Raw genomic sequence first — 20,618 nt, 5'->3', positions numbered from 1 at the left:
TGCATCGGGAGAAATGGATCGGATTGACAGTCCACTAAGTATATCTAACTACTGGTAATATGTCACTAACTTCTTTTGAGTCTCTCGTCTTGCACTGATCGGCGCGTACATGCCGCCACGGCCCGTAGCGCTTCACTAATACCATAAGTATAATCACGTCCAATTTAACTCTCATATTTACGTTTCAGATCGGCGTCTATAGGCGATGCAAGGAGCTGGTTCTTTTTTCTTGGTTTAAAGTGGGAAAATGGGGGAAAATATACTGCTGGCGTTGTACTGTGTCTAGGGTGTACTTAGCTGGGGAAGTGTCCCGCAACTGGACTACACCTGAAGCCAATCACATCGCTGGACTATCGCATCGTTTTCGAATCTGACCTATTCACCTCTCAGTCACTGCCTAGACTACCTAGGTAGGTAGGCATTCACTTGAGACTGTCGCTATCTAAACTGAGTATTCGACTTAAGCCGACCTCATAATGACTCATATCATTACAGTCCTCAGTATATTAGGTGTGAGCTGCGTATCATATACTTTTTTTTATCAACTGATCCATCCTCCTTTATCTCCTCCAGTTTTGGAGCCTTTCTTAAAATGGGTTCGTCATGTCTATTAGAAGTAATCCTCATTTCTCCTCGACGGGAACCTTCTAAGGAGCCTTTAGAGGAATCTTCCTTATATAATATAAAAAGCGGAGAATTAGTCCACCTCTTGAGTCTTCCGTTTCTAAAACAAAAAACTTGCTCATTATCTCCCCAGTGGGCTCTATTTAAAATAATTTCAGATCCGGTTTAATTTGTTATTAGACCTCTCCCCCAACTTCGCAGCAGATCTTTTTCCAGGTAGTGAAATGATTATAGGTAAGACAATATCATCAAATCGATTCGAACTTATTGAACTAGTTCGTGCTAATAAGAATTTAGAGCTATGATGTCCTCTGAAGATTATATAGAATTGTTACCATGAACCTGATCTTTGTCCTCATTGGCTCGCCCTGTTATAATTTCGAGGGGTTATTCTGCCTACTTAATTCACGTTAAGTTCTAGAAAATTTTATGAGACTGAGGATATTAAGCTTCTCTTTGAAGTTCTCTATTACTTATAACATTGACTTCGATGATTGAATCTTAGTATACTATGTTGATCAGCTACCACCAAAGCCATGGCCGAAGAAACTCGCAGGTGTCCTATGTCATATATGTTACAGCAAATCCAAAGGATAACTGTCTATTCTGATATACCGCTGCAGTTGATTGAGAATTGCAGTATCTGAGAAGCTAGCTCTTCAGGACAATGAAGCAGCTGTTGATCGGGTCTTTGATTCAATTCGCGATTTTTTCGCAAGGACATCAAAGACGGATCTGACATGGTAATGTCCTCTGGTATCATTATAAGGGACAATCTTGGTTTTTATATATAATGGTTGCAGCTCATGGGTTTCCAGGATATCTATATGATGTGAAAATCTATTTATTATCTTTATCTTTCTAACGCACTATTTGGTGAGGTTATTATTGGGGACTTATTCATATGGACGTTGCTTTGGTAAAGCTGAACTAAAGTGTGACGTTCATCAACGAGCTATTTGAAAAGACTCTCGATGGGTCACGTCTTTTCAGACTAATTGGTTTCGTCGAGTTGCCGAAAGACGACTTGTCGATATGATCAAGCTTCTTCTGGATGTCGAAAGGATCAACATTAACGCCAAGTATCACAATGGCCTGACGGTCATTTATTATGCCCTCATCGGAATCGGTGGCGAGACTATTGAAAAATCGCTCAGACTATTATCAAAAAAAAGATAGCATTAACATCGATAAACCCGACAAGAATGATCGACGGCTATTGCGCTATTGTGTCGGGTATAATAACTACCACGCTACCAAACGGCCCGTGAGAATGTAAAAGCCGGATCACCTCCAGATTGGGGTATTCCTTTTTGCCGCGACTATGGCCATTCTGGAACCAGTTGAGAGTCCCACCTCATATTGCTTGTTGTGTATCTTAGGGGGGTTCCAGCATGTATTATTATCAGATCTCGAATTGATAGCTAGGAGATAGAATGACGAAAATTGATCTTCATTCATTAGTATTTTTGAATTTGCCTTTGCATGTATCGTCCGTCAAAAGAGCATTCACCTATTTAAAGTTGTAAACAGACTTGTTTCACGACGAAGCAAAGAGGCGCCAAAACAAGCTTACATAAATAGAAGCATGGGGCCAAAGTCCTTGCTTCCGTGCGCTCTGGTAGGGCTGTGGATATTATTGATATATCGCGATGGTCCAGGAAGATCGTCCGTTGCCGTGGAGACGCCGTTTCCTCCCCACGCAAGCCCATCGAAGTAATTACTTCCCGAGCTGACCTCACCGTCAACGAAACATTGCTCTTACGCATCTTCCGTGCATATTCGTACTTCTTGAAGGTGTTCTTTAAGACTGTCTTTTCGAATTTATTTCTCATTGTTGCGCTATCAGAGTTGTTTGTATCACATCTGAATCCTTTGCAACATCTACAATCGAGTCGCCTTGTTTGTGCCGCTCTGCCGATAAGAGGGCTATCTGAAGGAAGCGGGATAGTGGTATGTGATACTGGCTTTGTTCCACCAGGTGAAACACAACTGTTCATCTGATTGATATATGATTCTTGCAGTTCTGCTGATTGACCGCAAAACCGTAGGGAATCCGATCGAATCAATCCTCTGCCGTCTCACGTCTGACGGGTCGTGTTTCCACATAGTGGAGGCAATCCTCGTCTCCTCTCACATCGAACTGAGGACTATGTGTACGCTGGATCGCTGAGACAGCAGTATATCAACACTATGGATCGCTCGACACCTTCCAGGGCATATCCTCCTGCCCCAAGTTATGAGGAAGAGCCGCCCGCGTACCCTTACGCATCGTCCGTCATTTCCGACAACGATTCTCCCATTGCACCGCAAAGGGAGTCGACAATGAGATTATTGCCGGCAAATTCTGATCTTGACGACGATATGAGTGACCTCGGAAGCCCGACGCATTTCCACCAGAGACCGTTGCCGCAGTCCAGACCGTACGTTGTACCCATCACCCAGAATTTGGTTTCTTCTGCTTCACTACCTTCCCTTCCGGGAAACACGCCGGATAGGTTTTCAATGAACAATAAGTCGTCGTTTGCAAGGACCCCGATATACCCTGATTTTTGCATCCCTTCACGTTTTCCCGTACTCCCTTACACGGAGACGAGCCAGGAACCCTCTGCAGAACCCAAACCACAGATTGGTATCCACAAGGATGATGATGATGATGAAAAAAGTGGCAATTTTGCCCAAGAGATCGATCCCATGAAAGAACACATACCCTCAGCGGCTGTTCCCTTGCCTCTATTCCATTCTGCCAAAAAATCAACAACCCCCGAAGGAAGTCCGATGTCCCATGCTGCTGCAACCATTGAGAGGAGAATGACCCGTGTTAAAGCGAGACTGGCTTTTAAGAGACGCCGAACACCACAGGAAACGACTTCTGGAGATAAAGTTGCTGACGAAGAACCTCCTAGTGTATCGCCCACGAGACCGTCTTCGCGCTATTACCCGGCAAGTACGAGTTCACGCCCGGGTTCCAGTCTTGGTCATGCTCCCAATTTCTCAGCCTCTGTCACCGACGGTCCAACGTTTCCACCTCGAGTGGGTTCTCCAACGAGACCGTGGACACCATCTCGAGGGTCAGAATGGGCTAGACCTCCGCCTCCACCCTCTGTGTCAAGCGTGAACTACGAGCCGCCCGAGTTGAACGGAGGACCTCGACCTGGAACGCCTAGTTCAAGGTATGGAGGTAGTCCAAGGAGGCCGCTACCTCCCGCGCCGTTGTTCGCTGCCCCAACGGCAGCTGGCGATGGAATGGAAACGAGCATTGACATCGGTGACGGCCCTGATGGCGATGATGATGTTTTTGGAAGTGGACGCCGTAGAGTCGACAGGAACGACGCTAGGGCCAGTGTTGTGTCTTACGATACCTTTATGAGTGAATCAACCATGGTTACGGATGAAAAGGACGAGATGAGCAAGGTCGATCTAGATGAACTTGATGACGCGGACGAGATGGCCGACGGGAACATGCACTATGGTCCAGCACCAGAAAAACAGAGTCGTCGCGGTGTCCGTCAGGCCCAGGTGACGAGGAAGGAGGTCCAGTTGATCAACGGTGAATTAGTCCTTGAGTGTAAGATCCCGACAATCTTGCACAGTTTCCTACCACGCAGAGACGAGCGTGAGTTTACGCACATGAGATATACTGCCGTGACTTGCGACCCGGATGACTTCACTCTTAGAGGCTACAAGCTGCGCCAGCAGATTGGAAGCACTGCGAGGGAGACGGAACTGCTGATCTGTGTCACCATGTATAACGAGAATGAAATCGACTTCACTCGCACGATGCACGGTATTATGCGGAACATCAGCCATTTCTGTTCGCGCAGCAAGTCGCGTACCTGGGGTAAGGATGGATGGCAAAAGATCGTTGTCTGTATCATTTCAGATGGACGTCAGAAGGTCCATCCGCGCACGCTGAATGCTCTTGCAGCGATGGGTATCTACCAAGATGGTATCGCGAAGAACATTGTCAACCAGAAAGAGGTCCAGGCTCACGTTTATGAGTACACCACCCAGGTGTCACTTGACGCTGATCTCAAGTTCAAGGGTGCTGAGAAGGGAATCGTCCCTTGCCAGGTTATTTTCTGCTTGAAAGAACGTAACTTGAAGAAGCTCAATTCACACCGTTGGTTCTTCAATGCATTTGGTCGGGCCTTGCAGCCAAACGTCTGCATTCTGCTCGATGTTGGTACAAAGCCTGCGCCTACAGCCCTGTACCATCTCTGGAAGGCTTTCGATCAGGACTCCAATGTCGCCGGTGCGGCCGGTGAGATCAAAGCTGGAAAGGGCAAGGGCTGGTTGGGTCTGCTTAATCCATTGGTTGCTTCGCAGAACTTCGAATACAAGATGTCTAACATCTTGGATAAACCGCTGGAATCGGTCTTCGGATACATCACTGTGTTACCCGGTGCGCTGAGTGCTTATCGTTACTACGCCCTGCAGAACGACAGCACTGGCCATGGTCCTCTGAGCCAATACTTCAAGGGAGAGACCCTCCATGGTCAAGATGCGGATGTCTTCACTGCCAACATGTACCTAGCTGAGGATCGAATTCTCTGCTGGGAGTTGGTCGCTAAGAGAGAGGAGAGATGGGTCCTGAAGTTTGTCAAGTCCGCTGTTGGAGAGACTGATGTACCTGGTATGCAAACCCTGTTACCTTCCGCGGAGGTAATTTGTTGTTAACCTTGCTCAGATTCAATTCCCGAGTTCATTTCTCAACGTCGTCGATGGCTGAACGGAGCCTTCTTCGCCGCCGTGTACTCTATTGTCAACTGGCGCCAGATCTGGAAAACCGACCATACTCTTGTACGAAAGATACTTCTACACGTAGAATTCGTCTACCAGTTTTTCCAGCTCCTGTTCACGTACTTCGGTTTGGTAAGTGCTTAGTGACATTCATGGCCCCAGAGCGTCTGGCTGACAAGAGTCCAGGCAAACTTCTACCTGGCGTTTTATTTCATTGCGGGATCTCTGAGTGATCCAAAAGTTGATCCATTCGGTCACAATATGGGAAAATACATATTCGTTATCTTGCGATATGCATGTGTCTTGCTCATGGCTCTCCAGTTTATTCTATCCATGGGCAATCGGCCTCAAGGGTGAGTTGACCAAAAGATCCATATCAGGTGACTGGTTGCTGATATTCCGATAGTGCCAAAAAGATGTTCCTGTTTGGAATGTGTGTCTATAGTCTTATTATGGCTTACACGTCTTTTGCTGCCATATACATGGTTGCCAAAGAACTCGTGGAACGAAACAATCCGAACTCCGATCTGACGATTGGGAACAACTTGTTCACGAATATCATCGTATCGACACTCTCCACCATCGGCCTTTACTTCTTTATGTCATTCCTATACCTTGACCCTTGGCATATGTTTACCTCGTCTGCGCAGTACTTCGCTCTCCTGCCTAGTTACATCTGTACTTTGCAGGTGTACGCTTTCTGCAATACGCACGATGTGACGTGGGGTACTAAAGGTGATAACATGATCCATACGGACCTGGGAGCTGCTCGGGCCACTGGTGGCTCCACTGTTGAACTGGAGATGCCATCTGAGCAGCTCGATATTGATAGTGGATATGATGCGGCACTTCGCAATCTGCGTGATCGCCTGGAGGTCCCGGCTCCACCCGTGCCGGAAAGTCAACTACAAGAAGATTACTACCGCGCAGTACGAACGTACATGGTGTCTATCTGGATGATTGCGAACACTGTTCTGGCGATGGCTGTTTCCGAAGCCTATGGCACGGATCACGGTGGCACAAACATATATCTCGCCATCATTCTTTGGTCTGTGGCAGCCCTTGCAGCCTTCAGAGCAATTGGATCTGGCACTTTCGCTGTTCTCAACGTGATACATAAGATTGCTGAGGGAAAGATGAAGTTTGCAGCTGGCAACATTGGAGGCTCTGGATCATCCCGTGGAAACCAAAGCACCACCGGTGGTTCGACAACTTATGGCGGCAAAGCAGGCATCAGAGACAAGATCACGGACATGGGCTGGACCGTGAAGAGAAAGACGGGAAGCCTGGCGGGAACCTTGATGTTCTGGAAGAAATAATCGCTGTGCACGTGACTTGATTTGCTTTTTTCTGATTGTTTGGAGTACACGGTTTAGATTTGATGTCGTCATGTTTTGACACGAGGGATACCTAAGATTGATTTTGATGATTTGTGATTTGATACGGACATGGGAAAACGCCTTTACGTGTGTCATCTCTTGCCATGTCCGGCAGCTATGTATCTATGTCTGTTATGTCTGTTATGCCTGTATGTATGTATGAGTTTGATGGTTTTAATGTCATCGGTGTGGTTTTGGTTCCGCATTTAAGGACTGAGTCCCTGGGTTTGAGCATCTCATAGTCTGACTTAAGTAGTGGTCGGTTCGAAGTCTCCATTATTAGACCTTTGAACTTGACACAAATTTCTCCAATTAAGTAATGATAATAGAATTTGGAACTATATTAGAGAATCAGAGCTCAACCACATGAGAATCCTATGTAGAACGGACAGGTTGAAAATACAGAAAGGGGGAAGCCTCAAAGAGGCTTCTCCGCACCGATAATACTCCGACAACAACAAAAAAGAAAAAGCGCTTTTCCCCCATCCAATTACTTCCGGATTAGACACGTTCCATTGTCTTCATCGTTTCTTCGTCGATGTCCTCTTCTTACACTCGTCGTCACTCGTCTGATGTAGCATGATCTTGTTCGGATATTGTGCCGTATTCAACGAGAATCCCTGGCTCCAGTCATAACTGACAGCGTATGAGAAGATGGTTCCGTCCTTGTTAAATGCAGTGGCAGGGATAGAACCCCCAACGCTAGGGTAGCCTTTTAGACGAGAGCGAGCGTCTTTATCCCAGAAGTGGAATGTTCCGTCTGACCCGGCGGTGCCGAAGGTGCCCTGGACGGGATGGATGGAGATAGCGTTGACGGAATAGACTTTGCTGTTGTTGTTGCTTGGTGTTTCACGGTGGCATTTGAAGGAGAAGTTTTGACTGTTGTGGGTGGGGTTATGTTAGCTTATAACCTTTGAATCATTTGTGTAAAAAAAAAAAAAGATACATACCTTGAATTCTTCTCATCAACATAATGAAACGCAACCCTCCCCTCAATACTCCCCACCGCAAACCCCGACGCGTCCAAAACGCAACTGACCACCCTCGTTTGCTGCTTAAGCGGACTCGTAAGCGTCTTGAAAACCGTCGTCGGATTATCAAGATTAACTATATTGATATGCCGTTCAGCAGTTCCAATAACGAAGAGCTTGTCTTTGATATCCATCGAATAGACTCTTTCAGGACACTGCAGCGTCGCGACGGGATTCGATTGTCGAAGGTCCCAGTACCGGACGGACTTGTCCCATGACCCCGTGGCAATCATAGGGGCATTGGAATTGGGCGCTTCGAAAAACCGCACGCATTTAATGGGAGCGTCGTGTGCGGCGACTTGCTGTGCTGGTGCCCCGTTGGCGGCGAGGTCGAGTAGTCGGGCTGTATTGTCTGCGCCTGCGCCGACAACTTTGGATCCGTCCTGTTTTTGTAGTTAGTTAGTTTAGTTGATAATAGAGCTTTCATTGTTAGGCGCAGTTATTCTTGTATAAAACTATACTATCAATGTATAGTGCATCATACTCGATGGGATGATAAGTTTGACATTGATATCGGGGCCCACTGTAAGTATACTATAAATTGAATAATACATACAGATGCGCCAAAAGAGTAAAACGGTCAAAATCCCGATTTCCGTAGGAAAAAAGATAAAAAAATAAAAAATAAAAAACTCACCTTAGACCACCGACAGCTCAAAACCGGAGCATCAAAACTGATCATTGCCTTTCCTTCGCCCGTTGCATTCTGCGTCACATCGTAAATCCGAACTTTATTGTCCCACGATGCGACAGCTAGATAGTTTCCCGCGGACGACCATGATAGGTCGGAGACACTGTCCTCGGGTGCATTTGCAAGTTGCACATCTTTGGATAAATCTGTATTTCCAGACATTTCGGTCCCTTGTTTCTGGGTGGACTGCCGCCCTGGTCGAAGAAGCTGCAGGAGATAGATCTGGCAGAGTCCCAGACTCCTGATGCTTCGCACCGGGAAGTAAGTACTTAGTTAGAGAGAGATAAAAGATTAGGTAACTAGGTACTATGATATGAATGTCTGGAAATCAGGCAGGGCAACTCCCCAGGTTACGCATGCAACGCTAGAAGGCATCAACAAGACGCATCAGCACTAAGATCAGTATTAGTGTTCTTTTTTTTTTCTCTGTTGGCGGACGAATTATCTCTTTGTTTTCGTTTCTACGGCATTCTCAAGGAGCTAGACTAAATGTGGTTTAGCCTTGTAAGTTCCTGAGAGCTCAGACCATCGCCACATCGTTCCGACAGTCTGTCAACTGGTCAAAAACCGCCGAGACAAAAGTACAGTACGTATATGGACTGTTCTCATAGAAAACAAGGTATTATTGATTCCTTTAGTAGGTCATATATATTCAATGTGATGTTTTATCTCGAGTTGTATGTTCGTAATCATGAAAAGAAAAATCTCGTAGCTCATAATACCGCTGTAACGCTGTTGTGCTCAGACGACCAGGCGGGAGACAGCATGTTCAAGGATATGGGCCCCTGGATCCTGATCAGACATTGAAATGTGGTTGCTCCAGAACCGAGATCCCTCAATGCCATCTTCTCTGCAGAGGAAACCTCTGTCCTCTGCCATCTCCAGTTCCTCAGCCGCTACACCAACGCTCCACCCGAAACGACGGGCGGCCTCCTGTGCAGTCACTCCTCTACCGAACGTCTGCCAATCCCAAGCAACAGGCTCACTTGGTGGAGTGCGTCTGAGCTCTTCCATCCACACTTGGATTTGCTTGATCGTCTTCTCATCGCTCCAGTCATACCGCTGAACAACAAGAAGCCCGCTCTTGAACTTGCGCAGACGGATCGGGAGCTTGAGTTTCTCCCACAGTTCAGCCGCCTTTTTGAAATCAGAGGGACTGACCAGCTCGACGCCATTTCTGCTGCGGTTGAAAACGGCCCAAAGGTCGATTAGACTCATGATGCCGCCTTCCTTCCGAAGTATTCCATTCCGGTCATCAGTAAGATACTCGGCCAAATTCCGGGAAAGCTCCGAGAGATACAGGTTCTCAGAGCCGGAACTAAGCATGTCCTTTGTAGTGATCATACCGAGCGCATCAGCCGATTGTGAAAGTAACGCGCTAGCTTCAGTAGAATCACCGTTCGACAGACGATTTTCCCGAGAAAAAGTCTCAGCAAGAGCGATTACTTCTTTGGCAGACGCCATGAGCGCTTCCAAGTCCTCAAATGCATTTCCAATGACAAATTCATTCTTCCTCCGCAACTCAGCACCTCGTCGTTCGAGTCCGGCAATGCCGACTCCTGTCGATCGAAGATCCGTGTGCTGACGAGTGCCAGCATTGACCGCACTGAAGGACTGAGGTGCTGACGATTGCGAAGGCTGCGGGACCGGCGGAGCACTCTGTAGAAGCCATTTCCTCTGCACTAAAGCTCCCTTTAGTCTTTCATGAAAGATCTTCTCTCCTCCCCCACGAAACGAAAGCTTGACACAGTCCGTGATCTCAGTGTTGATGATGCTTGACTGTGCAAAGAGAGGCGCTGGTGATTCTGCACGACGAAGATCGTCGGTCCTCAGACGCAGAGCACCCGCTGCAACCAACGAGGCTCCACACATTTCGCATTCAATGATAGATGGATGATTGACAAAAGTACATCGTGGACACGCCACGGATTGCGAAGGTGTTGGCGATGAGAGACCAGTAGCCGGTTCAGCGCCTCCTGCTTGAGACTGATCTTGGCTGCCAGACACATCAGGCTGCGACGGGTTATTGGCGCCTCGATTCGCAGCTGCGGCAATCGCAGCTTTCAGCACCGTTGTAAAAGGTGGCTTTATACCACATGCCAGACAAGGCGGCAAATCCGACGACGGATTAGCAATTGCTGGATCGAAGTTCGACGGAACCGGGTTGGAGAAGGAGCATATAGGACAAATCCAAGTTGCGCTTATCGGATTGGGGTTGGGGGATGCCACCGGGGAAGCAAACGGACTGGATCTCCGGGGAACCGGGGAGCTCGATGGGCCATTTGAGGAACCAGAGGGGTTGCCTGCTGATAAAACTCCATCCCTGGCCGGTGATGATCCCAGTCCACGTCTCGGAGGTTTGGGATAGACGGTTATCTTCGCAGACGACTTAAGAAACCCTGCCTTGACCGAATGAGTTGACAGCGCAAAGATGTTGCCACTAAATACCTACCTGATATTCCACTCGATCTATATCCTTGAGGTCGAAACTAACGGAATACTTCCGTGGCTCATCTGCTGAAACATAGCATACTCGGTAGGAAGTCAGGTACGCATGACCGTTTTGGTAGTTGGGGATCTTGTATTTCCTACACAGACACCAGCACTATGTCAGAATCCAGAAATAAGGACATTACACTAGCAAGATGCAAGGAGGTTATGACAAGCAGTCTCACCCTTCATACAACCCCACCGCATCCTGAACGAAGAGCAGAGTCTCATCTGGTAACAGTGACGGGCGGAGTGCAGTGGTCAGGTCCACTGGCTTGAGTAACATCTATCCCGCTGTGATCGTAGAGAATGCTGGCATGCATATCATTGTGAAGAAAGCACAGTATTGTCTCTTTCTGCACTATCCAGTTGTCAACTTGAATTGTTATCTCCGTCACCATCGACACAGCTCCAGCTTACTTATCGCCCGTGAAGTGGGCTGGAGCTCTCAGCCACAATAACTGCCGAAGCCACCGAGCGGGACGCCTGGAAGCGGTAACTTAAGCGATCCTCATTTCTCTCTGCCTTCGCATCTCCTGACTTGCCCAAGGTTCTCCCTCCATCGAATTATCCTGCGACCACAGCTAGACAGCGTGGGATATCTATCTATCCGTGTTGACCAGTTTGTTCTTTCAGCCACAGTGACTCCCGGGCTGTCATTTTCCTTACTCTTTCTGACTTTGCTTTCTCCCTCTGTCCCGTATCGTGGTTGTGGAGAGGACGAGTCCTCGATTTCCTCACTCTCGATATTCCGTAGACCTTGTGAAACACCCTAATCATTTTCTCTGTTCTGCCCGGGAAGAATCACTTCATCATGAGTTCCAGCATTCCTCCATGGCGTGCTGGAGCACCGGCTGTGACAACGACCTCTTCCTATGTTGGAAATAGTGAGTCTTCTTTCCAGCTGCGTAATGAGTGTGTCTCTGACTCTTCTGTAGCGTCTCCGGCATATATTCCTGTTCAAGCTCGCCGTAACTTTGGCTATTCCGCCGATTCATCTCATACAAGCACAGTCTCGAATGCTGCCGCCCAATCTTCGCCGCCTCGCGCTCAACCTCCACCTGCAAAGAAAGTCGAATGGCCACTTTCGGTCCGCATGTATGTGCAGCGCAGCTTCGTACCGGAGTACCAGATAGCAGGGATCAGCAGGCAAGAAATGGAGGCGAAGCTGAAACAAGTGATCAGCGAGGCTGCTGAGAGCAACAAGCTGGAGTCAATCAACTGGGATGCGTTGCCTCTTCCACAGGTTATGATTCAGAACGAACGCAATAAGATACTGACAAACCCTGCTGTGTCATCATGGACTACCTCGACCGGGTTTGCCTCAAGATACGACACCCCGAGTGATGATCGCGCGAAGAAGAGAAAGTCAAACGACTACTCGACTGAGGAGGCAGACAGTTCCCCACCCTGGAGGAAGACTAACAATCGCAATAATTTTGAAGATCGCATCAGTTATTCCCCCAATGACAAGCGACAACGAATAGATTACAGCCTAAACTCAAGTAAGTCCAAAGCTAATCTGGAGATCCGGAGGAAGCGGTTCGAAGATTCCCGCGGATATGGATCGCCACAGACCTCTTCTCGCGACGAGTCCCCTGCTGGGGGCCACCAAGGCCCTGTCGTTGGACGGTGTCAGAATTTGGAGAAGAACTACTTCCGCTTGACTTCGGCTCCTAACCCGGATACCGTCCGTCCCTTGCCGGTTTTGGAGAAGACCCTGGACTTGCTCAAGAAGAAGTGGAGGAAAGAAAATAACTATGGTTATATCTGTGATCAATTCAAGTCGTTGCGGCAAGACTTGACAGTGCAACATATCCGGAATGAATTCACTGTCAACGTCTATGAGATCCATGCTCGGATTGCCCTGGAGAAAGGAGACCTTGGTGAGTATAATCAGTGTCAAACGCAACTGCGGGCACTGTACGCACAGAATCTGGGAGGACACCCGACGGAATTCAAGGCGTATCGCATTCTCTATTTCATTCATACTCGCAACCCGACGGCTATGAACGACGCATTGGCAGATCTAACCCCAGCAGATAAATCTGACCCCGCTGTCAAACATGCCCTTGAGGTCCGCTCGGCCCTTGCACTTGGGAATTATCATCGGTTCTTCCAGCTCTATCTGGATACGCCGAACATGGGAGCGTATCTCATGGACATGTTCGTTGACCGGGAGCGACTCTCTGCTCTTGCATGCATTTGTAAAGCGTAAGTGATGCAACGACAGAACACGCAGGAATCCAAACTAACTTCTTGCAGGTACAAGCCGGACGTAAATATCCGTTTTATTACTGAAGAACTAGGCTTCGAGTCCGACGAGCAAAGCGCACGCTTCATCCTCGATCACGCTCCAGAAGAACTCCTCCAGGAGAAGGATGGCGGAGTGAAGCTCATGACGGGTAAAGCAGGTCGTATTTTCGAAGTGGCCAAAACCGATGCCCACAGAGTCGTCGACATCAAAGGACAGATTTGAAATTCGCTTATGAAGCTATTTCAATCTACTGCCCGGAGCTATTCTTAAATCTTTCGTATTCACCCTTTAGCGGCATGCATACCAGGCGGTGACATCCGAATTTCACTGTTTTCGCTTTCGCCTATTCACTATTCTTTTTCATTCATCGGTGACTACTCTTTCCGGTCACCCACTTTCTTCTGCGTCTGAGCGTACGACATACCCGGTATTGTCAGCATATCGGCGTCATCCCTTGGCGATGCATGTTCTGTGGGTTCGGACGGTGTTGGCTTTGCCGTAATTTCGCATCTGAGATTCCCCCGGGAGACCTGGCTAATGATACCACACGAGCGGCTGCGATTGTGTTGGACAATGTTCTGGTCTTTTTTTGCGTTGACTCTAGTGGATAAATACATAGTAGCGTACAGCAGTTGCATATTGAAGTTAATAAATATGATCTTTGAACAACCCCGTCTCCGCATCTCGTTATTAGCTAGAGCAGTTACCAGGCAGTCACCTACCATCCTACCATCTGAAACTGGTCCTGAGGATGCTAGGACTGATCAAGGGCCTGCCGCTATCTAAGCAAAGTTGGACGAGATGACGTGTGCCCCCAATGACGAGGGAAAGCTTAGATTCGCGATATCTATCTCAAACTATAAGCAACAAACACATAGTCAAATCTTAGCCGGCTAGTTGAAGGGTAAACAGGGTTCCGTCAACCCATATCCTAGTCTAACACCCTCTAACTATATAACCCTGTTCAATGCTATCTAGGAAGTCTAACTCGTCTGGTTATGGGCCCAGAAAGGAGAGGAGATCTAGATGCCATAGATATTATGCGAAACTACATGGATATTCACTCAAGTGGTAATTATGAATTAGGGATCTCCAGTTCCTTTGGCGAGATCTCTCTCAACCTCGAGTTGTCATACCTGTTTCTATACAAGATTTGTCACGAAACATGTACTGTTATAACTATAGTATTCCACAAGTCCCCGACTGCACCCTAGAAGCTGTGTTATACTTGACCTTTGATTTATCCTTGGACCTGAAAACTCCCCACTGACCCCTTCCAGACAGTCCGTGTCTCCAGACCTACTCGACATAGTAGATCTAGCAGTTGCGTTGCTACTGCTCAGTATAGCCCTCCGTCCAATGATTTGTCGTCTCTGCCCTTCCAAATTCAGGATCTGAAACGCGACCAGTGGTAGGACTGATATGGCAGAGGTTGCGTCGCTGCACTTAATTATTTATTACCTGCCGATTTACATCCTACAGCAAAGTAATTAAATCAATTTAACAGTCATTCTCAGTACTCACAAGATCTCCAGATACATGCAGACATGCAGGCATGCATATATGCGATTCCGAATTTCTTCCGTCATTCGGTTGTGGAGTCTTTTGATGCATGTACTGCAGCAGTCTCCCTTTTTCTTCTGGTAGTTTGATGCAAGAATTTTTATCCTTTTGGTGCGCAATCCCCTTATTTTTCTTTTCCTTTTTTGTAGATAATCTAACTTGCATAACTAATATTGGATGTAATGTGCGCTGTCATATTTATCCGCGTTATGACGAGTGACGTCGAGGTGGATTCGTCCAGATGGCAGCGCGGTACTTTATGTAGGTTGTGTAGTAACATACGTTAGGTACCAAGCGTCATATTCCAATTTAATTTAATTATAGGTAGGTACCGCTATACGCTATTAAGGTATTCAGTCTCACCATTTGCGTACAGAATATACATAACTGAACGTCGCTTTGATCACGATAACTCCTATGCTTCTTCCCCCTTTCTCTTTCATCATCACTGGGCAACTCGGAAATCTAGACAGGACAGCCTAAGCGCCCAATATTAAATTAGGTGCCGGCCCTGCCCTATTAGATTCGAAAAGGAGGTGGCAGGTTAAATTGAAGAGAGCGCTGCAAGGGCGCCGCCTATGTAACGCACCACTCAGCGGCACAAGGAGGCTTTTTCATGAAGGGAGATCGCGCGCGCGAGGAAGAAAGAAAGAAAGAAAGAAAGAAAGAAAGAAAGACAAAAAACAGGTGGGCGCTTCCACGATCCCTCGATAAATTATCATCGAGTAATATCGATCAATTTGTAGAGTGTGCTCTAGCTAATAATCAGTGTGAGCAATAATAGAGACTCCCTGCCCCGCCCCTTTGAGACTTCCCAAGAGAATACTATAGCAGCTACTCAGGCTAGCTTAGCCCTATGGGAGAAAATGACCCAGTAGGAGTTGTCCCGCGGAGGATCATCGTCGGGGAATTTCCAGGCGCTTGGGTGCATCCTTAATAGGTCTTTTTATTGCTTGTTAGTATGTATCGAGGGTATCGTGGCGCATGCTTTTGTGCGTTGGGCTGAGGGCCCGTCCCAAACGTTACTGGGATAGATATTTCTTTGGCGCGTGTCAGATTCCCTTTTTTGCTGGATGTGGAAACAGGATACGATAAACTAGACTAGGGGGAAGAGTATTATTTGAGATTATTGTGTCTGAGATGATAAGAGGGCATAATCGTACTGGGTTTGGTTTCCTTTTCTCAGGGCGGTCATACTTGGCGACTCCTACATGATTTCAACGGTATAACCCAACCGAAAGGAGGCTCTAGTCTGATCTAATTTCATCCATCCTAGCGATAGGGATTAAATCTTTCGAGATAGAGAAAGGGGGGAAAGTTATTTGTGCCACAGCGAGGTATTATTATTATCTATGGTTATCGATCGCCAACGACCCTGGAACAGGATTAGTTTCAATGGGGTCCCGTGGCGGGGGGATAATAGTAACTCAGCGTCAATTGCGAATTCTTTTTGCCATTTGCCTTCTGGTGGACTGCGAACCCTGGAACCAACATCGATGGCTCACTTAGCTGGAGGTCGTTAGTTACCTAGGTGGTTATGTGACTGGTGCATCCGTTGTGCTGGAAAGGAGGGGTTGTTCCCTTTGTTCCCAAATTCGCCTTCATCCTCTGTTCTATCCCAAAAAGTTCCTTAGCGCCCTCATCACATCACAGGGACCCGACAATTTGAATGAATGATCTACGCCACGCATGTCTCTCCTTGATTGACAGACAGTTGGGCAGTAGTTCTGTCACGGAAGGGGTCTTCAGCTTCCCCGGCAGCGTTGGTTGCTTTTCTAGTAGGTTCGGTCTTATCGATAGGGGCGATAATAATTATTCTGGGTACGCATTCACGCCTCCTAAAGTTCTGCTCTAACTCACTAATTCAACTAACTCACTCGCTAAACGACAGGGCTGGGGCTGATCCATCTTTTCGCCTTTCTCCTCCACGAGTGTCTAGTGACGCCTTAACGCCCAGACCAACTGGATCCAACTGAACCAAGAGAAGCTCTGAGCACGCTGCAGACGCTTAGGCAGGCACACACGTTGCTGTCGGTCCCTACGTTACCCGCCATCGTCGCATATGAGATACTCTTGTTGATCGTCGATTCTCTCTCTCTCCGTCTCTCCACCCTTCCACGCAGGGACCAGATATTACATTACCTACATAGTCTAACAGGACCTGGGATTTCTTGCTGTCATTCCCTCCCCCCTTCACCCTCGACTTGCTTGTCTGTCTCTTTCGCGGAATCCAGGGCATCGAGACTGCGGGCCACTTTGGAGAGAATCCCACACCCCACAAGAGAAAGCGTGGGCATCAGTGCCGCGCAAAGTCACAGCCACAGAGAAAAAGAGTCGCCCGTGGGTGCACGACCGCGGACCCTCCCGTTCCCCGTCCAGTCAAGCCAATTCATTGTCCCTGGGACCGAAGGATCAACCTCAGGGGGGCCACCGGGGCACTGGTCGTCGTCGCAATTCGGGTCTGCAAGCTGCTCGCCCGCGAGAGGGGACCGTTCGAATTTAACTCTGCTGTCGCCCTCGACGTCGAACTTCCTTTCTGTGTTGCCCCGTTCTACAAGAGAAGAAAAAGAATCCTGTCGAAACCCGGCGTAGTTCTGCCGTGAGGAAGAAACATGAAGGTGCGTCTTATCCATCATTACTTGCTACTACTCAATCATACTCTCCCCCCGTCGGCTCCGGCGTGCGAAAGCCCCTCATTTTTCGGATCGTCGCTCGATGCGGACCAACTAACCTGCTCGACGACACAACAGGCCATCAGACGGTCTCTCAAAGGGGAGCACAAGTCCGGTCATAATTCGATTTCGATTGCGCAGAAGAAGTACACAGTCGGCTACAAGTCGGCCATTGCCTTACCGCCAAAGAAGGTGAGTTGAATTGTTTGTCCGGTGGCTATCTTATGTTTTTTCCGAAGCATGCCCGTGCCCCAGCGCGCTAACGGCACGCGTGTGCGCCCCTCCAGGTAATCAAAGCAATATACGACTACGAGCCCGAGCCTGGCAATTCCCAGGAGCTAGCCTTCACCAAGGGTGACTTCTTCCATGTCGTCAGCCGCGAGGACGACCCTGATTGGTACGAAGCGTGCAACCCGCTGAACGAGGCAAGGGGCCTGGTGCCGGTGTCTTATTTCGAGACCGTCGGCAAGAACGAGAGGGATAGCGGAGGATCCGTTGAAGCCCACAAACAGAACCTGCACGACTCAGGTTTCTCTGATCGCACTTCGCCAGCGCAACCAGACTCGACCAACTCCAGCAAATCCGGGGCTTTCGCTCGCATGTCCGCCATGGGGAAGGGAGCTATGGTATATGGCGTCGTCCAGTACGACTTCCAGGCTGAGCGCCCGGACGAGCTGGACGCAAAGGCCGGGGAGGCCATCATCGTCATTGCCCAGTCGAACCCGGAGTGGTTCGTGGCCAAACCCATCGGTCGCCTGGGCGGTCCCGGCCTGATTCCAGTGTCGTTCATCGAGCTGCGAGACATGACGACCGGCCAGGCCGTGGCAGACCCTCTGGAAGCGGTGAGAAAGGCGGGTGTACCCAAGGTGGAGGAATGGAAGAAGATGACCGCCGAATACAAGAACTCCAGCATCACACTCGGAAAACTGGATTCGACGAGCACGTCGAGTGTGCAGTCCGTCACGACCAGTATGCGGAAGATGTCCGTGACTCCCGACACCCCGGGTCACACCAACGGACAACAGAACGTGAGTACCGGAGAAAAGCCGCCCTCGAGGAAGCCGGTCGACGGTAAACTAATCAGGTACTTTGTTTCAGGGACATCATCATGATTCCGGATATGCGGCGGTTGGACAGCCAACTCCGCAGTTCCGCGAGCCTTCCTATCAACCACCTCTCCTGGCTCCGGTGTCGGCATCGATCCCCCGATACTGTTTCGACAACGACAAGTACTGGTATATCATTGAGGTTAAGATGGAAGACGGTCGCTGGTGGGAGCTATCGCGATACTACCACGACTTCTACGACTTCCAGATCGCCCTGCTCACCCAGTTCGAGGAAGAGGCGGGTAACCGCGGCAAGCCACGGACACTGCCGTTCATGCCCGGGCCCGTCACTCATGTCACGGATGCCATCTCGAACGGTCGCAGACAGAATCTCGACGAGTATGTCAAGAAGCTTCTGGCCATGTCTCCCCACATCTCTCGTTGCCAGCTCGTGAGACAGCTCTTCGCCCCTAGACCGGGCGACTTCGAAATTGACCCCAACGCTCTGGGCGATGATTACAGACACTCTGGTGGTTCGCAACAGTCGTCCGTCCACGATGTCTCGCGCACCGTGTCTCGACAGTCGTCCCATGGACAGATCAACGGTGGAGCGGGAGCCTACCCCGGAGTCGGCAACCGCGTCAGTCACCAGCGTTCTCAGGCCTCGATGTCGCAGACAAACGGCCCCCCGCAGTCGCGCCTGGAGATTCAGGCGCAGTCCATGAATCGTCAGCCCAGCTCTCTGACTCAGGCATCTACGTCCTCGAATACCGGCGCAATGAAGATCAAGGTCTTCTACCAGGACGATCTTATTGCCGTCCGTGTGCCCAACGATGTCAATTTCCAGGGGCTGAAAGAGAAACTCCAGGATCGTTTGAAGGTCAACGACGATATTATTATCCAGTACAAGGACGATTCGAGCGGCAGCTTTGTGGAGATCATCAGCGATACCGACCTGGACACCGCTCTGCAGAGAAACCCAAAGTTGACACTAGTGGTCAACCATGCCTAAGTCACTTTCATGGGAGAAAATCCCTCTTTTTAACCTGGGACAGCATATTTTGTAGCGGATGTGGCGTCGCCGGCGTTTCAATCGATAAAACGGGGGTTCTCAAGAAACCAAAAAAAGCCAACCGCCTCCCCGGCGCAATTATCTTTTTCTTGTTCTAAAATGTTTCGTACCCTTGGACGACGGATGATGGAATGAACCTTGCAGTGATGTCTTTTTTTTTTTTTTTCATGTCTTTTTGATTTTCATTTGCCGTGTGGTGCTCATCTACGGTTTCTATTTCAGCACTCCTTCTGTATTTCCTTGCCCTTCGTGTCGTGCGATAAAGTTGATCCCCTCATACCCTGCGTTGTGTGTGCTATGCTATCTATGTTGGCATTTCTGTTTTGTTCCTTTTTCCGCGCTCTCACGAGCATATGTACAGCACATTATTACTTTGGTGATGCCGGAGCAGCGCATTTCAAGGATGGTTTTGTCCGAAAACTCCAGGCTCGCTCATGCGACAACATTGTGCTATTATTCTATTTTCAGGTCGCCATGTCTTGACAGAAAAAGCAGTGCACGGTAATTGCGCTTCGTCAACAATAATACCTCCTGCGCGGTAACGATGTCTGCATCTCGAAACTGTAATATCTCAGTGGACAAAGAAAAGAAGAGTATATTTCTAGGGATCGCCGTCCCCGGATCGATTCGATGGGAGCCTTGGTAGTGCACGCCCCGTCCAGGGCTGGAAATTATGTCTCTTCCCGTGGTCCTAGTTTTGTGTTTAGCGACGCATGGTGCCTTGGTGGCTTTAAGTTGGTGAAGTCTAATGATAATATCCTTCTGTGGGGAGCCTGGATCAAGTCGGTTCGACTGTTTTTGTTCCTTGGGATTCTGGATTCTGCTCGATGGATTTTGTGATGTCAATCATGAGAAGAAGGATTATTGATTCCACGATTTTGCAATACTGCGGGGAGAAATATTGAGTAATAATGGAGATGTGCCAGACGTCAAATTTAACATGCACTATCGTTTTTAAGATGCGCTCCATTGACATTATATTATATTGATCAATTATATCTTCTGTTCAACTCCAACTCCTGCCGAGTCGGACATGATCCCGAGCGTGAC

The 20,618-nt window shown here is 48.5% G+C and overlaps 5 protein-coding genes across 5 annotated transcripts; 3 read left to right on the top strand and 2 right to left on the bottom strand.

Annotated features, from left to right (window-relative positions):
- Positions 1-3,435: 3,435 nt before the first annotated feature.
- C8Q69DRAFT_404933 (chitin synthase) lies at positions 3,436-6,686 on the top strand (the record flags this gene model as incomplete). The annotated part of the gene is made up of 4 exons (XM_028628053.1): positions 3,436-5,260; positions 5,315-5,499; positions 5,554-5,720; positions 5,774-6,686. 4 exons carry the CDS (start codon positions 3,436-3,438, stop codon positions 6,684-6,686), a joined length of 3,090 nt encoding a protein of 1,029 aa, XP_028483896.1.
- Positions 6,687-7,145: 459 nt separating this feature from the next.
- Positions 7,146-8,870, bottom strand: C8Q69DRAFT_321340 (putative nuclear pore complex protein). Its single transcript, XM_028627374.1, has 3 exons — positions 8,415-8,870; positions 7,697-8,160; positions 7,146-7,625 (listed from the first exon to the last, which is right to left on the bottom strand). Exons 1-3 carry the CDS (start codon positions 8,628-8,630, stop codon positions 7,268-7,270), a joined length of 1,038 nt encoding a protein of 345 aa, XP_028483895.1. The 5' UTR covers positions 8,631-8,870; the 3' UTR covers positions 7,146-7,267.
- Positions 8,871-9,036: 166 nt separating this feature from the next.
- Positions 9,037-11,455, bottom strand: C8Q69DRAFT_473284 (EAP30/Vps36 family-domain-containing protein). The gene is made up of 3 exons (XM_028631028.1): positions 11,144-11,455; positions 10,921-11,056; positions 9,037-10,871 (listed from the first exon to the last, which is right to left on the bottom strand). The coding sequence occupies exons 1-3, from the start codon at positions 11,242-11,244 to the stop codon at positions 9,210-9,212; spliced, it is 1,899 nt and encodes a 632-aa protein (XP_028483894.1). The 5' UTR covers positions 11,245-11,455; the 3' UTR covers positions 9,037-9,209.
- On the top strand, positions 11,439-13,889 carry C8Q69DRAFT_420355 (leucine permease transcriptional regulator). The gene is made up of 3 exons (XM_028628386.1): positions 11,439-11,845; positions 11,897-13,172; positions 13,224-13,889. Exons 1-3 carry the CDS (start codon positions 11,773-11,775, stop codon positions 13,435-13,437), a joined length of 1,563 nt encoding a protein of 520 aa, XP_028483893.1. The 5' UTR covers positions 11,439-11,772; the 3' UTR covers positions 13,438-13,889.
- A 3,315-nt stretch (positions 13,890-17,204) lies between these two features.
- C8Q69DRAFT_321272 (hypothetical protein) lies at positions 17,205-19,853 on the top strand. Its single transcript, XM_028627373.1, has 4 exons — positions 17,205-17,396; positions 17,529-17,642; positions 17,738-18,478; positions 18,549-19,853. Exons 1-4 carry the CDS (start codon positions 17,391-17,393, stop codon positions 19,506-19,508), a joined length of 1,821 nt encoding a protein of 606 aa, XP_028483892.1. The 5' UTR covers positions 17,205-17,390; the 3' UTR covers positions 19,509-19,853.
- Positions 19,854-20,618: the final 765 nt, after the last annotated feature.

The sequence above is a fragment of the Paecilomyces variotii genome (assembly GCF_004022145.1).
Source record: "Paecilomyces variotii strain CBS 101075 chromosome Unknown C8Q69scaffold_8, whole genome shotgun sequence".
NCBI lineage: Eukaryota > Fungi > Ascomycota > Eurotiomycetes > Eurotiales > Thermoascaceae > Paecilomyces > Paecilomyces variotii.
Note: the sequence above shows the minus strand (reverse complement) of the source record. Positions and strands in the feature narration are given on the sequence as shown.

Excerpts from the sequence above, each read along its gene's own strand:
- C8Q69DRAFT_321272 (XM_028627373.1), top strand. Across the intron at positions 17,643-17,737 it reads TTGCCTTACCGCCAAAGAAG|GTAATCAAAGCAATATACGA; the intron begins GTGAGTTGAATT and ends GCGCCCCTCCAG. Across the intron at positions 18,479-18,548 it reads ACACCAACGGACAACAGAAC|GGACATCATCATGATTCCGG; the intron begins GTGAGTACCGGA and ends ACTTTGTTTCAG.
- C8Q69DRAFT_420355 (XM_028628386.1), top strand. The coding sequence starts at position 11,773 with ATGAGTTCCAGCATTCCTCCATGGCGTGCTGGAGCACCGGCTGTGACA. Across the intron at positions 11,846-11,896 it reads CTCTTCCTATGTTGGAAATA|CGTCTCCGGCATATATTCCT; the intron begins GTGAGTCTTCTT and ends ACTCTTCTGTAG. Across the intron at positions 13,173-13,223 it reads CTTGCATGCATTTGTAAAGC|GTACAAGCCGGACGTAAATA; the intron begins GTAAGTGATGCA and ends AACTTCTTGCAG.
- C8Q69DRAFT_473284 (XM_028631028.1), bottom strand. The coding sequence starts at position 11,244 with ATGTTACTCAAGCCAGTGGACCTGACCACTGCACTCCGCCCGTCACTG. Across the intron at positions 11,057-11,143 it reads GCGGTGGGGTTGTATGAAGG|GAAATACAAGATCCCCAACT; the intron begins GTGAGACTGCTT and ends GTGTCTGTGTAG. Across the intron at positions 10,872-10,920 it reads TAGATCGAGTGGAATATCAG|GCAGGGTTTCTTAAGTCGTC; the intron begins GTAGGTATTTAG and ends CATTCGGTCAAG.
- C8Q69DRAFT_321340 (XM_028627374.1), bottom strand. The coding sequence starts at position 8,630 with ATGTCTGGAAATACAGATTTATCCAAAGATGTGCAACTTGCAAATGCA. Across the intron at positions 8,161-8,414 it reads TGAGCTGTCGGTGGTCTAAG|GACGGATCCAAAGTTGTCGG; the intron begins GTGAGTTTTTTA and ends CTACAAAAACAG. Across the intron at positions 7,626-7,696 it reads GTTGATGAGAAGAATTCAAG|TCAAAACTTCTCCTTCAAAT; the intron begins GTATGTATCTTT and ends CACCCACAACAG.